This window comes from Schistocerca cancellata, chromosome 7, assembly GCF_023864275.1.
Source record: "Schistocerca cancellata isolate TAMUIC-IGC-003103 chromosome 7, iqSchCanc2.1, whole genome shotgun sequence".
In the NCBI taxonomy this organism is placed as follows: domain Eukaryota; kingdom Metazoa; phylum Arthropoda; class Insecta; order Orthoptera; family Acrididae; genus Schistocerca; species Schistocerca cancellata.
Window position 1 is genome coordinate 333,151,541 of NC_064632.1, and position 16,952 is coordinate 333,168,492.

Below are 16,952 nucleotides of genomic sequence, written 5' to 3' on the forward strand. Positions count from 1 at the left end.
TGTCTCATCTATATTAACAATACGTCAATACGCCCCCTCAGTCAGTCAATGGATTGTCGGTTCGACAATATTATTGACTGTGTGAGGTCTCCTTTAGATTGCCGCATCTCAGAGCTCCAATTTTTTTCCACTGTCAGATATAAATTTCTATGTCTATGGTTCCAATGTAGTCAGTGGTGTTTAAAGGAAAGTCTTTGATTAGTAAAATCTTTGGATGACGTTATCGTTTGGTGGTTACATTTGAACTTCGTTGTTTAGCGACTTAGCGTTGTTGTGACATTTGATTCATAACAGGATATGGAGGTAAAATTTTGTGTATGTGATGTGCTTCGGATGACCATAGAGAATAATTTTGTTTGTAATATGTTACTACGGGGATTTTATGGTACATAATTTGGAGACTAGGTAGTGGTGTGTATAAGAATTTCAAAAAGTTCAGAAAATATTCGTCGGAACTTGCTTATTAATAATATAACTTTATCAATGAAAATTATTAGAATTCATACACTTGAGAATGTTAAATATTATCAAAATTGTACATGCTTCAGTGCGCGGGATTAAATTAAGTCAAGTTAAACCTAAAAAGAGAGAAAGTTTAGTTTTACCAATTCTGCAGCTGTCACCACAGCCGGTATTTAGGGTTCAGTCCACTTCCACGTACTAACCATTCCACGCCATCTGCGTTAGTGAAAGGCTTGTAAAGCCACTAGATTTTTCGACGTAGGTGGGGTGTGGAATCTTCATCTGTAGTGAGGGAAGAAATATTTAGAAAATTCCTATTTCATTGTGTGATGTGAAGACTACGTTGAAGGCCATTAACCCACTTTCTTTGCAAAATCATTGACCTCTGAAATCTGATGGCATGTTTTCTTTTTTATATCTTCTGGTTTCAATGTGTTTTTAATTTCTGTTACCTGTATAGGAACAACAGCATGAAGTTCACAGGCTATGTTTACAGTTATCCAATTTAAGAAATGAGGATGAAGGAATACAGAACGTTATTACACCTTTAGATGTGGAAAATGAGGAGCAAAATAAACTGGAAGCAAGCACTGAGAAGGTACACGAGACAGAACTAGCTGAACTGAATAAAGAGGTGAGTGCCTGATGTTTCAATCCCAGTAGCCTACTTCATGGTAATTTTTTGCAACATCTTTATCATGACTGAGTGAAGTAGCACAGTGATTAGCACGCTGGAGTTATGGTCAGGGTAATGACAGTTGAAAGCTATGTCCGGCCATCCTTATTTGTAACAAGTTTCCAAATGAAAAGGTATGAATAGTTCTAACGACCAAACATGTTGAAATTTGCATGTCAATGGAATCAGTGAAAACCTCGTAGCTCCAGCTCTCTGTGAAAGCTTCGTAATTCCAGTAACTGGTAACTCCGTTATCAAAGAGAGATTTGATACTACATTGATTTCTCTGTCAATAACTAGGTTTCTACTGTATGGTTACACATGTAGCAAAATGGAGTTATGAGGTTTTCATTGACTACCATTAATATGCTGCTTTTGGGTAACATAGTGAGGCATCTAGGAATGTGAATGTGGTGCATTGCCTTCCCAAAAAAATTCAAAGCTGTACACTAGGCAGGCAAGGTGACATTCACAAATTTTTTCAATGTCCGAGGTCAAATATTCAATCATGGAAAAACCATTAACAAGTTAACATTCCTGTTGGATTGCATTACGGTGAACAAATTAGAATGGGTTGCTCAACAATCCATGCTGCTGACGGTATGGCTATTCAAAGCCTGCTACCTTCCCAACTCGGTGAATTGCAGGAGGGAGAAAGAGGAACTGCCAAATTATATTGACTGAAAGCTTGACGGCTCTGCTGATACAGATTAGTGTGTAGACCGATTTTGTTGATTTTGCGCTTCCACATTCGGAACCAGTCGGGTCTATGCAGAGACAGCTGTGAGTAAAGCTCTGGTAAAGTTTGGCAATGTTGAAATATGTTGCCAAACTCTTTGGCCGAGGGGACAGTTGTTACGTTGGTTGTGATTATAAAAGTTTTGCTGAAAACTTACAGTGCATGATATTGGTGGCTTTATCAGTTTCGCTTTTCATGCCACTCATGGCTCTATTCTCCATATATAAAGTTTTTTCAAATTTGCATTTTTCAAGTTTCAGTAGCATTAATTCAATAAATAGCATTAAAGTACAATAATTTCATATAAATTTCAAATTAACCGAAATATAGTTGTATCAAATGTTGCCTGGTGCGTGAAAAGATTAGTTCATCAGGTCAATGTCAGCCTGTTGGGAATACCATTACTGAACAATTAGACTTGTGTGTGTCAGTGAGTGGTCTTATCGGAACCAGATTACTGCACTGGGAGAGCCCACTGAAACCATCATACTGGATGAGTGTCAGGGCTCCCCCTTGCATGTCCTGTGTATGCTCAGACGCCCTGGCTCTGAAGTCTGTCTGTGGTGCAGTGTATTATGTTCGGGATATCTTGACTATATTCATGTTACACTTGCAACATGTCAACAAACAATACAGTTCAAAAAAGATATGGTAGCAAGATGGTGTGGATCTTAATTACTTCTGTGGGTATACGTATCCTAACCCGTAATAAACAGAAGTAATAATAATGCTTTCCTTGTGCTAATGAGGTTCAGAAGTGACTAAAGATCAGAGTGAAAGGGATATCAGTGATAAGATTTGCTGATGGCGTTGCTGTTCTCTATGAAAGTGAGGAAGAATTCCAGTGCCTGTTGAATCGAATGAGTCATCTGCTAAGCGCATAGCATTTATTTAGAATAAATCAAATAGACAAAAGTATGTGTTAGTAGAAATGAGATCTGCAATGAACTTACGGAAATTGTGGACTACATAGCAGACAGAGGTGGAATTCTGCTGCCTTGTAAGTAAACTTAATGTGAAGTGGATGAAACTAGGATGCATAAGAAGAAAATACATGCATATTTTTCTAGTATTAGTCATTGGCCTTAATTTGAGAAAGAATTACCTTAGAATCTACATCTGAAATGCAACATTACATGGAAGTGAATTGTGGACTATGAGAAAACCAGAAAAGTGACTGAAAGTTTGGAAGCATATTACAGGAAATGAAATTGCGCCCTCATGACAGCTTTGACCTTCCGCCTGAGGTCGGCATTCCATGTCAAGGGGGTGTCATGTTGCTCTTACAGGATGACATTCATAGTCATCCCATCTCCCTGATTACCCATCTTCAAGCTGTTGAAGTTCGCCTTTTCCTTCCCCGCCTGATTTTTTCCCTCTGTACCTTAAACGGCTTCATCCCGTGTGCATGACGTCATCTTATGCTGCCACTGTCACTCCTGTTACAATCCATCCGTTGCACCATATACAGTCAGCTCTCAGACCCGAGGGACCACACCTGCCCCCCTTGATAGTGGGGGGCACTTCCCTCCCTGTTGTTCCCGCACCACCTACCTCAGGAGCAGCAACGCCTCCCATCGGGGACACCAGTCCACACTTCTAAGCCGGATAAGCATAAGTCTTCTTCACCTTCTCTCGCGAGGAAGGGATCCCTTGGGTCGCTCCCTTCTCAGATTCCTACCAGTGGCAATCCAGACACCCGCCAGGGGCTGAAGCAGCCGCAGGTAGCTGGTCGTACGGCTTCGCGATCCTCTTCAGTCCCAGAGACTGAATCAAAGAAGCCCTCCCAGCAAGCGCAACCAAAGGAACAGCATGAGAAATCGAAGTCAAAGACCCCTAAGACCAAGGAAATCGTGGTGGCACCCACTCCACCGCTACTTACAAGCCCTGCATTTGAGGACGCAGTGGAGACTGTGGCGTCCGTTGAGGATCTAGATCTCGCCGGTCCCTCAGACATGATGGATGTCGCTCCTGTCGGTACTCAGTTGGTGGCAACAGATGACCCAGTCGTATAATCTGCCTCCTTGGTCCCTTCATGCCTTCCTTGGCCGTGGACAATGTCATTCTCCAGTGGAACTGCAGCGGTTTCTTCCCACCATCTTGCTGAGCTCTGACAGCTTCTCAGCCTTCACCCTTTCCTCTGCATTGCTCTTGAGGATCTTGGTTTCCAACAAGGCGAACCTGCGCCCTCCGTGGCTATCGTGGTTATTATAAGAACCAGGCAGCTTATTAGAGGGTATCTGGTGGCATCTGCATCTAAATCCTTCACTCTCTTTACAGCGAGTCTGTCGCTGTACAAACACCTTTAGAAACTGTCGCTGTTCGGGTGTGGATGCCTCAGGCTGTTACTGTCTGCAGTCTCTATCTTCCACCGGATGGTGATGTCCTGCAGCATGTCCTGGCTGCGCTGATAGACCAATTGCCGCCGCCTTTTTTGTTACTGGGCGACTGCAACGCCCATAACCCTCTGTCGGGTGGATCAGTGGCAACAGGCCGAGGCAGCAACGTTAAGCAAGTATTGTCGCAGTTCGACCTTTCTCTTTTAAATACTGGTGCCTTCACACAGCTTAGTGTGGCACATGGCATGTACTCAGCCATTGACCTTTCGATCTGCAGCCCTACCCTATTACCATTTGTCGAGTCCAATGGAGTGTGCATGATGACTTGTGCAGTAGTGACCACTTTCCGATCTTTCTGTCACTGCCACAGCGCCACTCTTCTGAGCGCCCCCGCAGATGGGCTGTGAATAAGGCTGACTGGGACTTGTTCACTTCCATTGCCACTATTGAGCCTCTTTCCAATGACGCCATTGATGTGGTGGTTCACTCGGTCACCACCGGCATCATTACTGCAGCAGAATCTGCCATTCCCTGTTCTTCTGGGTCCCTTCGGCAGAGGACTGTGCCTTGGTGGTTGCCCGAGATCGCCGAGGCGATTAAAGATCGCAGGCAGGCACTCCAGCGTCACAAGTGGCATCCCTCATTGGAACACCTCATTGCCTTTAAAGGGCTCTGTGCTTGAGCCTGCTGCCTCATTCGCCAACGTAAGCCGGAGTGCTGGGAAAGGCATGTCTCCACCGTTGGCCTCCATACCTCTCCATCGCAGGTTTGGGCCAAGATCAGGCGGCTATGACTTTCAGACCCCTGTCAGCTTACCTGCGCTTTCACTGAATGGAGCAGTCTGTACTGACTCTGACACAATTGCAAACTGCTTAGGGGAATATTTTGCTCAGAGTTCTGCTTCTGCAAATTGCCCACTGGCCTTCTGCACCCTGAAAGAGCGGTTGGAATGTCGGAGCCTTTCATTTCACACGCGCCACCCTGAATCGTACAATGCTCCGTTCAGTGAGTGGGAATTCCAAAGTGCCCTAGCCACTTGCCCTGATACGGCTCCCGGGCAAGATCGCATCCACTGTCAGATGCTCAAACACCTCTCGATGGACTGCCAGCGACGCCTTCTAGACCTTTTCAACCGTCTCTGGATTGAGGACGAGTTCCTGTCGCAATGGCGGGAAGGCGTTGTAATCCCTGTGTTGAAACCTGACAAGAACCCCTGGAGGTGGACTGCTACTGCGCCATTAGCCTCACCAACATTCTTTGTAAGTTGCTTGAACGCATGGTGAACCAGAGGTTGAGTTGGCTACTTGAGTCTCGGGGCCTTCTGGCTATGTCTCAGGGTGGGTTCCGTAAGGGCTGCTCTGCCACCGATAATCTGGTGTGCCTTGAGTCTCCCATCCATACAGCTTTTGCCCGCCGTCAGCATCTGGTCGCCGTCTTTTTTGATATGTGGAAGGCTTACGATATGACATGGCGACATCACATCTTGTCTACACTTCATAGTTGGGGCCTTCGGCATCTGCTCCCGATTTTCATACAAAATTTTCTGTCGCATCGTTCCTTCCACATGCAAGTTGCGGCCTCCCATAGTTCCTCCCAAGTTCAGGAGAATGGCATACTGCAAGGATCTGTCTTAAGTGTCTGCCTCTTTTTAATTGCAATTAATGGGCTCGCTGTGGCGATGCGAACGTCTGTCTCAGCTTCCTTGTATGCTGACGACTGCTGCCTATCTGTTAGCTCCACTGTCATTGCAGCTGCTGAACGGCAACTGCAGGGTGCTATACGCAAGGTGCAGTCTTGGGCTGTAGCGCATGGCTTCCAGTTTTTGGCTGCCAAAGACCTGCGTTATGCATTTCTGCCATCGACACACTGTTCAACCTGAGCCACGGCTTTATCTTGACAGCGAACCTCTTGCTGTGGTGGAGACGCATCAGATTTTGGGATTGGTTTTTGATACTCTGTTGACTTGGCTCCCTCATATTCGGCAGCTTAAACAGATGTGCTGGCGGCACCTTAACGCTCTCCGTTGCTTGCATCACACCAGCTGGGTTGCTGATCAGTCTACTCTTCTATGGCTGTACCAGACGTTAATTCAGTCCTGTCTAGATTATGGGAGCCTGGCTTATGGTTCAGCATCCTCTTCCGCATTGCAGTTGCTGGACTCCATCCTTCACAGCAGGATCAGACTCGCCACTGGAGCTTTCCGGACAAGCCCTGTCAATAGCATACTTGTGGAGGCAGGTGTCCCTCCATTGCGGTTCCGGCGCCAACGATTACTGGCCGCTTATGCTTCACACGCTTGTAGCTTGCCCGGGCATCCCAATTATCGTCTCCTGCTCCCTCAGTCGGTCGTCCGTCTTCTGGAATGGCGGCCCCGGTCAGGGTGTACGATTGCGGTTCGCGTCAGACCTCTTCTCTCTGTGTTTGAGTTTTTCTTTCTCCCACCTCTTTTCTGAGCCCCTCTGTGTATACCCCTGTGGCGTGTGCCCCGCCCATGCCTTCGGCTCAATTTGGCGCAGGGCCCGAAGGACTCAGTCCCTCCTGAGGTCCTCTGCCGCTGCTTTCTTTCAATCTTGGGCACATTTCAAGGCTCTGATGTTGTCTATACTGACGGTTCAATAGCTGCTGGTCATCTTGGTTATGCTCTTACTCTAAGGGATCATTATGAACAACACTCATTGACGGCTGGCTGCAGTGTTTTCACTGCTGAGCTGGTCGCCATCTCTCGTGCCCTAGAGTATATCTGCTCCTGCTCAGGTGAGACCTTTGTTATCTGTAGTGACTTACTGAGCAGTTTATGAGCTATCGACCAGTGTTTCCCTCGCTCTCATCTGGTGATGGCTATCCAGGAGTCCCTCCATACTCTTGCCCATTGTGGCCGCTCTGTGGTCTTTGTGAGGACCTCGGGTCATGTCGGCATCCCAGGAAATGAACGTGTTGACATGCTGGCCAAACAGGCTGTCGGTGCACCAGTCTTGGAGACTGGCATTTCGGAGAGTGACCTCAGGTCAGTTTTGCGACAGGAGGTACTTCACACCTGGGGTGAAGAATGGCGCGCCCTTCCTTCACCCAACAAACTTCGGGCCGTCAAGGAGGTTACCGGTGCGTGGCGCTCCTCCTTGTGGGTCTCTTGCAAGGGCTCTGTTGTCCTCTGCCGGCTGCGCATTGGCAACACATCAATGACACACAGCTATTTATTGCACCGTGAGGACCCACTTTTATGTCACTGCGGGTTAGCTTTGACCGTAGTCCACATCTTGTTGGACTGCCCACTTTTAACTCTGCTCAGGCAGATGTTTGCGCTGCCTGATACGCTTCCTGCACTTTTATCAGATGACGTTGTGATGGCAGTTTTGAGTTTTATTCGTGCAGGGGGTTTTTATGGCTTGATCTAAGTGTTTGTCCTTTTTTGTGTTGAGTCTGGCCTTTGGCCTACGATTTTAGACTGGGGTTTTTAGTGCGTTTCTTGGTGGTTGCCGTTTCCTTTTTTGTTTCTGTGGTCGGGCAACCACTGTTACATTTCCTTATTTCTGTTCTCTGGCTGTCTGTTTCTTGTGCTGTGTCGTCTCTTGTCATCTCCATTGTTTGTTGTTATTCTTTGTGGGTGTTTAAAGTTCATGGAAAAAGGGACTGATGGCTCTAGTAGACTGGTCCCTTCAATCCCACAAACCAACCAACCGCAGTTGGTTTCTCCCACCATTTTTAACATCTTGGGCCTTTTGTCCTTCTACAAAATCGGGCTCATGTTCGATAGGAAACTCTTAGTCCTCCCATGTATGTTACCTGGCAGCCTGCTGTACGCAGTTCTTCAATGGTACTTCCTGGGGTGCCGATCGAACCACCTTCCTCTGTTTGTACCGCTCCCTTGTGCGTTCAAAACTCAACGATGGGTGCTTTGTTTATGCGTCTGCACGCCCATCCCTCTTACGCCATCTCGACACTATCCATCATTGTGGCATCAGTTTGGCCACGGGCACCGTTTACACCATCCCAGTTGAGAGTCTGCATGCTGACACTGCTGAACTACCGTTGTACTACCGCTGTGACTTTCTCCTCAGCAGGTATGCATGCCGTTTGTCTGCCCTGCGTGGCCATCCATTCTATGCCTCCTCCTTTGATGATTCCTTTGATCGTCAATATGGAGCTCGTCCTTCTTATGTGTTACCTCGTGGAGTCCACTTTCTGCACTTGCTACGGCGGCTTAACTTCACACTACCTGCACCTTTTCCGGATCATCCTTTGGCCTTGATTCGCTTTCTAAGGACACTACTCCAGCCTCGGTCTATCGCCTTCATTTTCACGACCTTCACATGGAACTTTGGGATGGTACCTTTGTCTACACTGATGGCCCTCGGACTGACTGTGTGGTCGGGTGTGACTTCATCATTGGCACCCATGTCTTTAGATTTTGGCTTCCGGCACACTGCTCTGTCTTACAGCCAAGCTCTTCGCCTTGTAGCATGCCATGGAGTACATCCGGTGACACAGGCTTTTCAATTGTGTCTTCTGCTCAGACTCGCAGTGCCCTTCAAAGTCTGTGTGTGCTGTACACTGCCCATCCCTTAGTGCAGCGGGTCCAGGAAAACTGTCATCTGCTCACTCTTCGTGGAGTCAGTGTGATGTTTCTGTGGGTTCCTGGTCGTGTCGGTCTGCCAGGAAACGAGGCTGCTAAAGCTGCAGTCCTTGTACCTCAGCCTGCGAGTACCTATATTCCCTCCAGTTATCTCTCTGTTGCCGTCTGTCAGGTGGTGGTGTCCCTTTGGCGTGGCCAATGGTTCTCCCTTCACGGGAATAATCTCCAGCTTATTAAGCCTCTCCCAGCGGCTTGGACGACCACCTCTTGGCCCTCCCGCCAGGCGGAGGTTATTTTAACTCGGCTGTGTATTGAGCACTGCCTTTTTAGCCATAGTCATTTGCTAAGTGGTGCTACCCCACCACTTTGTACACATTGCACTCAAGTTTTAATTGTCCGCCACTTCCTGGTGGAACGTCCATTTTTTAACCTTTTACATCCCCGTTTGGGTTTGCCGTCTGAGTTACTGGCTGTTTTAGCAAATGACGCATGGCTGTCGACCGCATCTTACTTTTTATTTGCCAAAGCAATATGGCAAAGGCCATTTAATGTTTTTAGTTTTGGACTTCCATTTCCGTGTGGTGTCGTTACAGCCCTTCTTCCACATGCCTGTTTTTAGCTGTCTTCTATTATGTCAGTTGGGACTGACATATAGTTGTTTTTTAGCTCCTCTCTGTCTTTGTGTTCTGTCGTTTTGACATGGGCTTGTATGACCACAGTTTTTTTGTGCCCTAAAGCAAAAAGAGAGAGGGAGAGAGAGTGCTGAATATTTATTTGACAAAGATAAGAAACGAGAAGCTTCTCCATGTAATTAGTGACAAAAAGAGTATGTACAGAGCACTAATTATGCGAAGTGGCGCGGTTATGCGAAGTGGCGCGGTTATGCGAAGTGGCGCGGTTATGCGAAGTGGCGCGGTTATGCGAAGTGGCGCGGTTAGATGGTTTGTTGAGACATCAGGAAATGAAAGATCAAAGCCAAAAAGATAATTGCAGCATCCAAGAGAAATCTTGGGAAGATTTTGGAAACAGGTTGGAGACTAAGGGTCAAGCTGCTGGAAAACCATTCTGGAGTGTAATTAGCAGTCTTCGAAAGGGAGGTAGGAAGGAAATGACAAGTATTTTGGACAGGTCAGGAAAACTGCTGGTGAATCCTGTGGATGCCTTGGGCAGATGGAGGGAATATTTTGAAGAGTTGCTCAGTGTAGGTGAAAATATGATCAATAATGTTTCAGATTTCAATGTACAATAGGATATGAATGATGATGGAAATAGGATCACATTTGAGGAAGTTCCATCAGACTGGACAAAAGCAGTAATCACACCAATCTTTAAACATGGAAACAGAAAAGATTGTAACAACTGCAGAGGTATCTCTTTAATCAGCATTGTGGGAAAAATCTTCTCAGGTACTGTTGGAAGGAAAGTGCGAGTATTAGTTGAGGACAAATTGGATGAAAATCAGTGTGGGTTTAGGGCTCTTAGAGGTTGTCAGGACCAGATCTTTAGCAAATAATGGAGAAGTGTTAAGAGTGGAACAGGGAATTGTATCTATGCTTTGTAGATCTAGAAAATGCATATTACCGGGTTCCAAGGAGGAAGTTATTGTCTGTTCTACGAGATTATGGAATAGGAGGCAAACTTTTGCAAGCAATTAAAGGTCTTTACATAGATAGTCAGGCAGCAGTTAGAGTTGATGGTAAATTGAGTTCATGGTTCAGAGTAGTTTCAGGGGTAAGACAAGGCTGCAACCTGTCTCCACTGTTGTTCATATTATTTATGGATCATATGTTGAAAACAATAGACTGGCTGCGTGAGATTAAGATATGTGAACACAAAATAAGCAGTCTTGCATATGCGGATGACTTAGTTGTGATGGCAGATTCGATTGAAAGTTTGCAAAGTAATATTTCAGAGCTAGATCAGAAATGTAAGGACTATGGTATCAAGATTAGCATCTCCAAAATGAAAGTAATGTCAGTGGGAAAGAGAGATAAACCGATTGAGTGCCAAATAGGAGGAACAAAGTTAGAACAGATGGTCGGTTTCAAGTACTTAGGATGCATATTCTCACAGGATGGCAACACAGTGAAAGAACTGGAAGCGAGATGTAGCAAAGCTAATGCAGTGGACGCTCAGCTACGACCTACTCTCTTCTGCAAGAAGGAAGTCAGTACCAAGACTAAGTTATCTGTGCACCGTTCAATCTTTCTACCAACTTTGTTGTATTGGAGCGAAAGCTGGGTGGATTCAGGTTACCTTATCAATAAGGCTGAGGTTATGGATATGAAAGTAGCTAGGATGATTGCAGGTACTAGTCGATGGGAACAGTGGCAGGAGGATGTTCACAATGAGGAAATCAGAGAAAAACTGGGAATGAACTCTGTAGATGTAGCAGTCAGGGCGAACAAGCGTAGATGGCGGGGTCATGTTACATGCATGGGAGAAGCAAGGTTACCCAAGAGACTTGTGGGTTTAGCTGTAGAGGGTAGGAGGAGTCAGGGTAGACCAAGGAGAAGGTATCTGGAATCGGTTAAGAATGATTTTGAAGTAATAGGCTTAACATTAGAGGAGGCACCAATGTTAGCACTGAATAAGGGATCATGGAGGAATTTTATAAGTGGGGACTATGCTCCAGACTGAACGCTGAAAGGCATAATTGGTCTTAGATGATGATGATGATGATGATGATCAGGAAATTACTTCTGTGAACAGCGAACCATCTACTTTTTGTGTGTGCAGTGTAAGCTCTGATACTTTGCTCTGCGTCAAACTAAAAACAAAAGATATAGATGTTCTTGCAGTCTTATGATTACACATTGTAATTAATTGATTATGTTGTGCTGAACAAATGAATTGTATTTACTGTCAACACTTCTGCAGCACTAGAGGACCACAAGGGGCAAAAATTGTAGTGCAGACACGGATTGGAATATATGAAGCATATAATTTAGGACATTGGGTGCCAGGGCTACTCTTGAGCTTGGTACAGGGCAGGAAATAACAAGCTGGATCTAACCAGTTGGAGGAAAACAAAATAACAATTGCTTCTATGCTTGATAATGGGAAAGTTATGTTGGTTTAGCTGCTGACATCTATCTTTCTACTGAACTTGACTAATGGTCTATGATCTATAGGTTATAGAAATGGATTTGTATATATTCCACATTTCCTCATAAACCACTGGATCAATTTAAACCAAACTAGGTACACACTAGATACTATTCTGCCAAACTAGTCACATGGATCACTTACACGTGGAAAAATATAATGCTGAGGTTGCCTATAGCAACTTCAAATAAATTTGCCATTACATGAATCATTTTTTGTAAAAAGTACTGTGGGATGAGCATGACTAAGAGGGTGATAAGCTGGCGGGAATACCACGTGGTAGCGGTGGTGGTTCAGAATGCTGGGATGCGGGCGCACATGAAGTGGGGCAAGGACAATGTGACTGACTCAGGTGTTTATGTGTTGATGACAATAGGACTAGCCTGGCAGTTCTTATGCTGATTGCAACTACATCTGATCATCCCTCGCCTCAAGCCATGCTCTTTTTTCTGTATGCTAGTGACAGTAGTAAACATTTTTTGCATTTGTGTTTATCTGTTAGCTTGTATCTACACTTTGTTCATTGTTCTGCCCCCCAGTAGAGTGACTCGCATGTAGAGTTATGTTCCCTTTTTTTGGTTTCAACTCACAGCTTTGCTGCTGAGGTGCTCTCAGCACATATGGTTTACATTTGTGCCAGCATTGACGGTTCATGGCATTGACAAGCCTTGCACAGATATAAAAGTGATGTAGGGTGACCTTACGTATGTGATAATTTTCTTTCTTCCTTTTTCATTGGTGTTAAATTGTGGCCATCATAGACCTGACATTTTTGCAATGCTGGCAGCAGTATTTGCATCTCCAGGAGTAACAACAGAAACTTCAACAGGAGCAGATGCAGGAACTCTTCAGTGAGAATGCGTAATTGCTCCGTAGTCATGCTGTGCTGACAGTGAGTCAGGCACTGGCGGAATAGCTTTCTCCATGCCACCCCAGTGTTGTTCTCCCCCTTCGATGAGTCTATGGAAAGTTGGGAATATTACCTGTGGCCGTTCTTGCTACACTGCCAAGTAAGGCTCTGTGTCAATCCAATTGATAAGGCTGTCTCGTTAATGTCCAACAGTACAGGATTATACAAAATTGTACGGAATTTGAAGCCCCCTACCGAGCCTGAGAAATGTGACTTTGATGAACTTTGTCAGTTGCTCACACAATATTTTGGTGGCCAAACCCAAGTGCTGGTGGCACAGTTACAGCTTGACCAGCACCATAGGCACCCTTGTAGTCTTATGCAGTGTGAATTGCTGACCTGCGAGGTCTCTTGCGCAAGTGTCATTTTTTTCCCAGTGTGCTCCCTATGTGTGGACTCGCTCATTAGAGACACAATCTGATCCATGGATTCAAACTAGGGTTCCCCTGCGGGTCCGGAGCTTGGAATAGGCCCGAAGTATTCCTGCTTGTTGTGAGAGGCGACTAAAAGGAGTCTCACAAATTTCAGCCTTTATGTGATGGTCCCCTGTAGGGTTTGTCTGAATTTTCCCGAAGAGCAAGCCAATTGGGGATGGGCGCCTTGCATGTTGCATAGTGTCCCATCCTTCATCGACGTGGAACTGCACTTCCGCTCATTCTCCAGCTGTCGGGCAAGGTCACCCTCCTGGGTGAGTTTTCTTCCATCCTCTGTGCAGTATCGCTTTCTGCGCTGTCGACGATAATGGACTTCTTAGCTTGTTTGCACCTGATATCCAGCACGGTAGCCTGTCAGTTGTGGTGGGGGCGCCATGTACTCTGTTGGTTGTAGCCCCATGACCACACGGGGATCGCTCTGCTGATGCCTGTGCCGTTAACTCCCCACACATACCAAGGAGTAGATGTCTGTCACCCTGGGGCAATGGGACTCCTGACAATGGCCATCCTGGCAGGTGGCCTTTGCTGCAGTTGGGTGGCGCCTGTGGGGAGCGCCCCTGGTCAGAGTGGGTGGTATCAGGGCGGATGACACGCCATGAAGTGTAGTACATCATCTCTTGCTGGTGGTCAAACACTAGCAGTCTCCTATGCGGTCAAGGTCTAACTTCAGTGCTAAGAAATATGACCCTAAATTCCCCCCTCCCCCTCCTTCCGGCCATACCATGGGAGGAAGGCCAGGCTAAGGATGGCTGTGAAGCTTATTCACCCCGGGACCTCGTATGTACGAGAGTTGATGGGGAATCTTTCTTGTCAATGAAACCTCAGTTTTGTGTGGAGCATTTAGAGGACAAGTTTGGGGAGGTGGAAGGCTTATCCAAAATGCGGTCAGGGTTGTTCTTGATCAAAACAGCGTCCTCTGCCCAATCACAGGCATTACTTGCCTCTGACAAGCTGGGGGGTGTTTCTGGTTCCATCACGCCCCATAAGAGCTTAATATGGTCCAGGGACCTTCGTTTACAGTCTGACGATGAGCTGCGCACTGATTTAGAGTGGTGAGGTGACCATTTTGTTCTGTGCACCCACTGGGGTCTGAGGGATAATCAGGTTGGCACTGGTGCCTTCATCTTGGTCTTCGAGGATGACACGTTACCCGAGAAGGTCGAGGTGATGGTCTACCGCTGTGACATAAAGCCACATATCCCTCCCCTGATGTGGTGCTTTAAGTGCTGGAAGTTCGGCCATGTGTCTTCCCACTGTACTTCCAGCATCACCTATCGGTATTGTGGACATCCTTCACATCCCAATACTCCCTGTGCCCCGCCTTCCATCTGTGTCAACTGCAGAAAGTACCATTCGCCTTGCTCGCCAGACTGCAGGATTCTCCAGAAAGAAAGGAAAGTAATGGAATAAAAGACCCTGGACCTACTGACCTACACTGAGGCTAAGAGGAAATATGATTGGCTACATGCTGTGCATATGTCATCAACCGATGCCGCCGCTACGACATCCGTTCTACCATCTTCCATTCCCCCATGTACAGTTGGCTCTCAGAGCTGTCAGACTCCACCTCCCCCCTTGATGGTGGGGGGCAATTTCCTCCCTGTTGCTCCTGCAACCTACTTCAGTACTTAAGGAGCAACACTCCTGCCCCCCCCCCTCCCCCTCCTTTTCCCCAACCATCAGGGATGTCAGTCTCCACTTCTCAGCCAGAGAAGCGTTAATCTTCTCCGTCTCCTCTAGCCAGGAAGGGATCCCTTGGGTCACTCCCTTCTTAGGTTCCTATCAGTGGCGAAGCTGATACCTGCCAGTGGCCGAAGCAATCACAGGTAGCTGGTCGTAGGACTTCACGGTCCTTATCAGTCCCTGAGACTGCGTCAAAGAAGCCCTCCCAGCCGAACAAACCTAAGGAGCAGCGAGAGATAATTAACAAGAAAGAGACCCCCAAGAACCAAGGCACTGCAGTGACTGCCCCCACCACCACCACTGCCTACAAGCTCTGTGTCTTAGGATGAGGTGGAGATTCTGGCGTCTGCTGAAGACTTAGATCAAAATGGGCCCTCAGACACAATGGATGTCAATTGCACAGGTACTCATCTGGTGGCAGCAGGTGACCCTGAGGTGTAGACTGCCTCATTGAGTGTTTCATGCCTTCCCAGTCTCATGACCACGTAATCCTCCAGTGGAATTGTGGCAGTTTTTTTCACCATCTGGCTGAACTACGGCAACTGTTAAGCCTTACACCTGCTTTCTGCATTGTCCTCCAAGAAACCTGTTTCTCGGCAGTACAGACCCCTGCCCTCTGCGACTATAAGGAATATTACAGGAACTGTAGCGACTATAATAGTGTGTCAGGTGGAGTTTGCATCTATGTCCTGGACTTGGTATGCAGTGAACTTGTGCCCCTTCAAACCTCTCTTGAAGCTGTGGCTGTCAGGATAAGGACAACACAGGAAATAACTGTCTATAATGTATATCTTCCTCCAGATGGCGCAGTGCCCCTGACCGTATTCGCTGCACTAATTGATCAAATCCCTAAACCTTTCCTGCTTTTGGGAGATTTTAACGTGGATAACCACTTGTGTGGTGGCACCATGCTTACTGGCCGAGGTAGGGAGGTTGAAAATTTACTGTCACAACTCGACCTCTGTCTCTTAAATACAGGTGCCCCCACACATTTCAGTGCGGTACATGGCACATATTTGGCATTGATCTCTCGGTTTACAGTCCTGGCCTTCTCCCATCTATCCACTGAAGAGCACGTGACGACCTCTGTGGTTGTGACCACTTCCCCATCTCCCTGTCACTCCCTCAGCATCATGCCCATGGACCCCTACCCAGATGGGCTTCAGTAAGGCAGACTGGGAAGCCTTCACCTCTGCTGTCACTGCTGAATCTCCTCCACATGGTGCCATCGATCTTGTCATTGAGCAGGTCACCACGACGATCGTTTCTGTGTTGGAAAACGCGATTCCGCGTTCGCCAGCTTGTAAAATGACGGAAACAGGAGTGTTGAGAGAGGTACGTGCCGACCGTTGGGTGCCATACATCACCTTCCCAAGTCTGGGCGAAGATCAGATGTCTTTTTGGGTACCAGATCCCAACAGGTGTCACTGGTATTAACATCAAACAGTGACTGGAAGGGAAAGTCCTCTCGCTTACTACATGCCACAGTGAATCCTATAATGCCCCTTCAGAGTGGGAGCCCCTCAGTGTCCTTGCACATTGCCCCGACACAGCTCCCGGACCAGCTCGGATCCACAGTCAGATGATTAAACATCTCTCATCTGACCACAAGTGATGCCTTCTCCTCGTCATCTTCAACTGGATGTGGTGCAATGGCTTCTTCCATCACAGTGGCGGGAGAGCACCATCATTCCGGTGTTCAACTCAAACTCGGTAAAAATGCACGAGTGGGGTCTCAGAGGCCCACTTCAGATTTCTATCCAGAATTTCCTACCTTTTCGTACTTCCCGTGTCCAAGCTCCCCCCTCCCTGCAGGGCTCTGTTTTGAGTGTGTCTCTATTTTTAGTGGTCATTAATCGTCTAGCAGAAGCTGTAGGGCTGTCTGTCTCACTTTCTCTGTATGCAGACAACTTCTGCATTTCATACTGCTCCACCAGTACTGGTGTTGCTGAGCGGCGCCTACAGGGAGCCATCCACAAGGCGCAGTCATGGGCACTAGTCCACAGTTTCCAGTATTCGGCCGCGAAGTCA

The 16,952-nt window shown here is 46.9% G+C and overlaps 1 protein-coding gene across 4 annotated transcripts in view; it reads left to right on the forward strand.

Annotated features, from left to right (window-relative positions):
- Window positions 1-208: 208 nt before the first annotated feature.
- LOC126092462 (protein Spindly-like) overlaps window positions 209-16,952 on the forward strand; it is a 148,017-nt gene continuing 131,273 nt past the window's right edge. For all 4 annotated transcript variants that reach the window (XM_049908065.1, XM_049908066.1, XM_049908067.1 and 1 more), the window contains exons 1-2: window positions 209-303; window positions 923-1,096. In XM_049908065.1, the coding sequence (XP_049764022.1) occupies window positions 298-303; window positions 923-1,096 (180 nt within the window). In that variant the 5' untranslated portion in view covers window positions 209-297. The remainder of the gene's footprint in view (window positions 304-922; window positions 1,097-16,952) is intronic.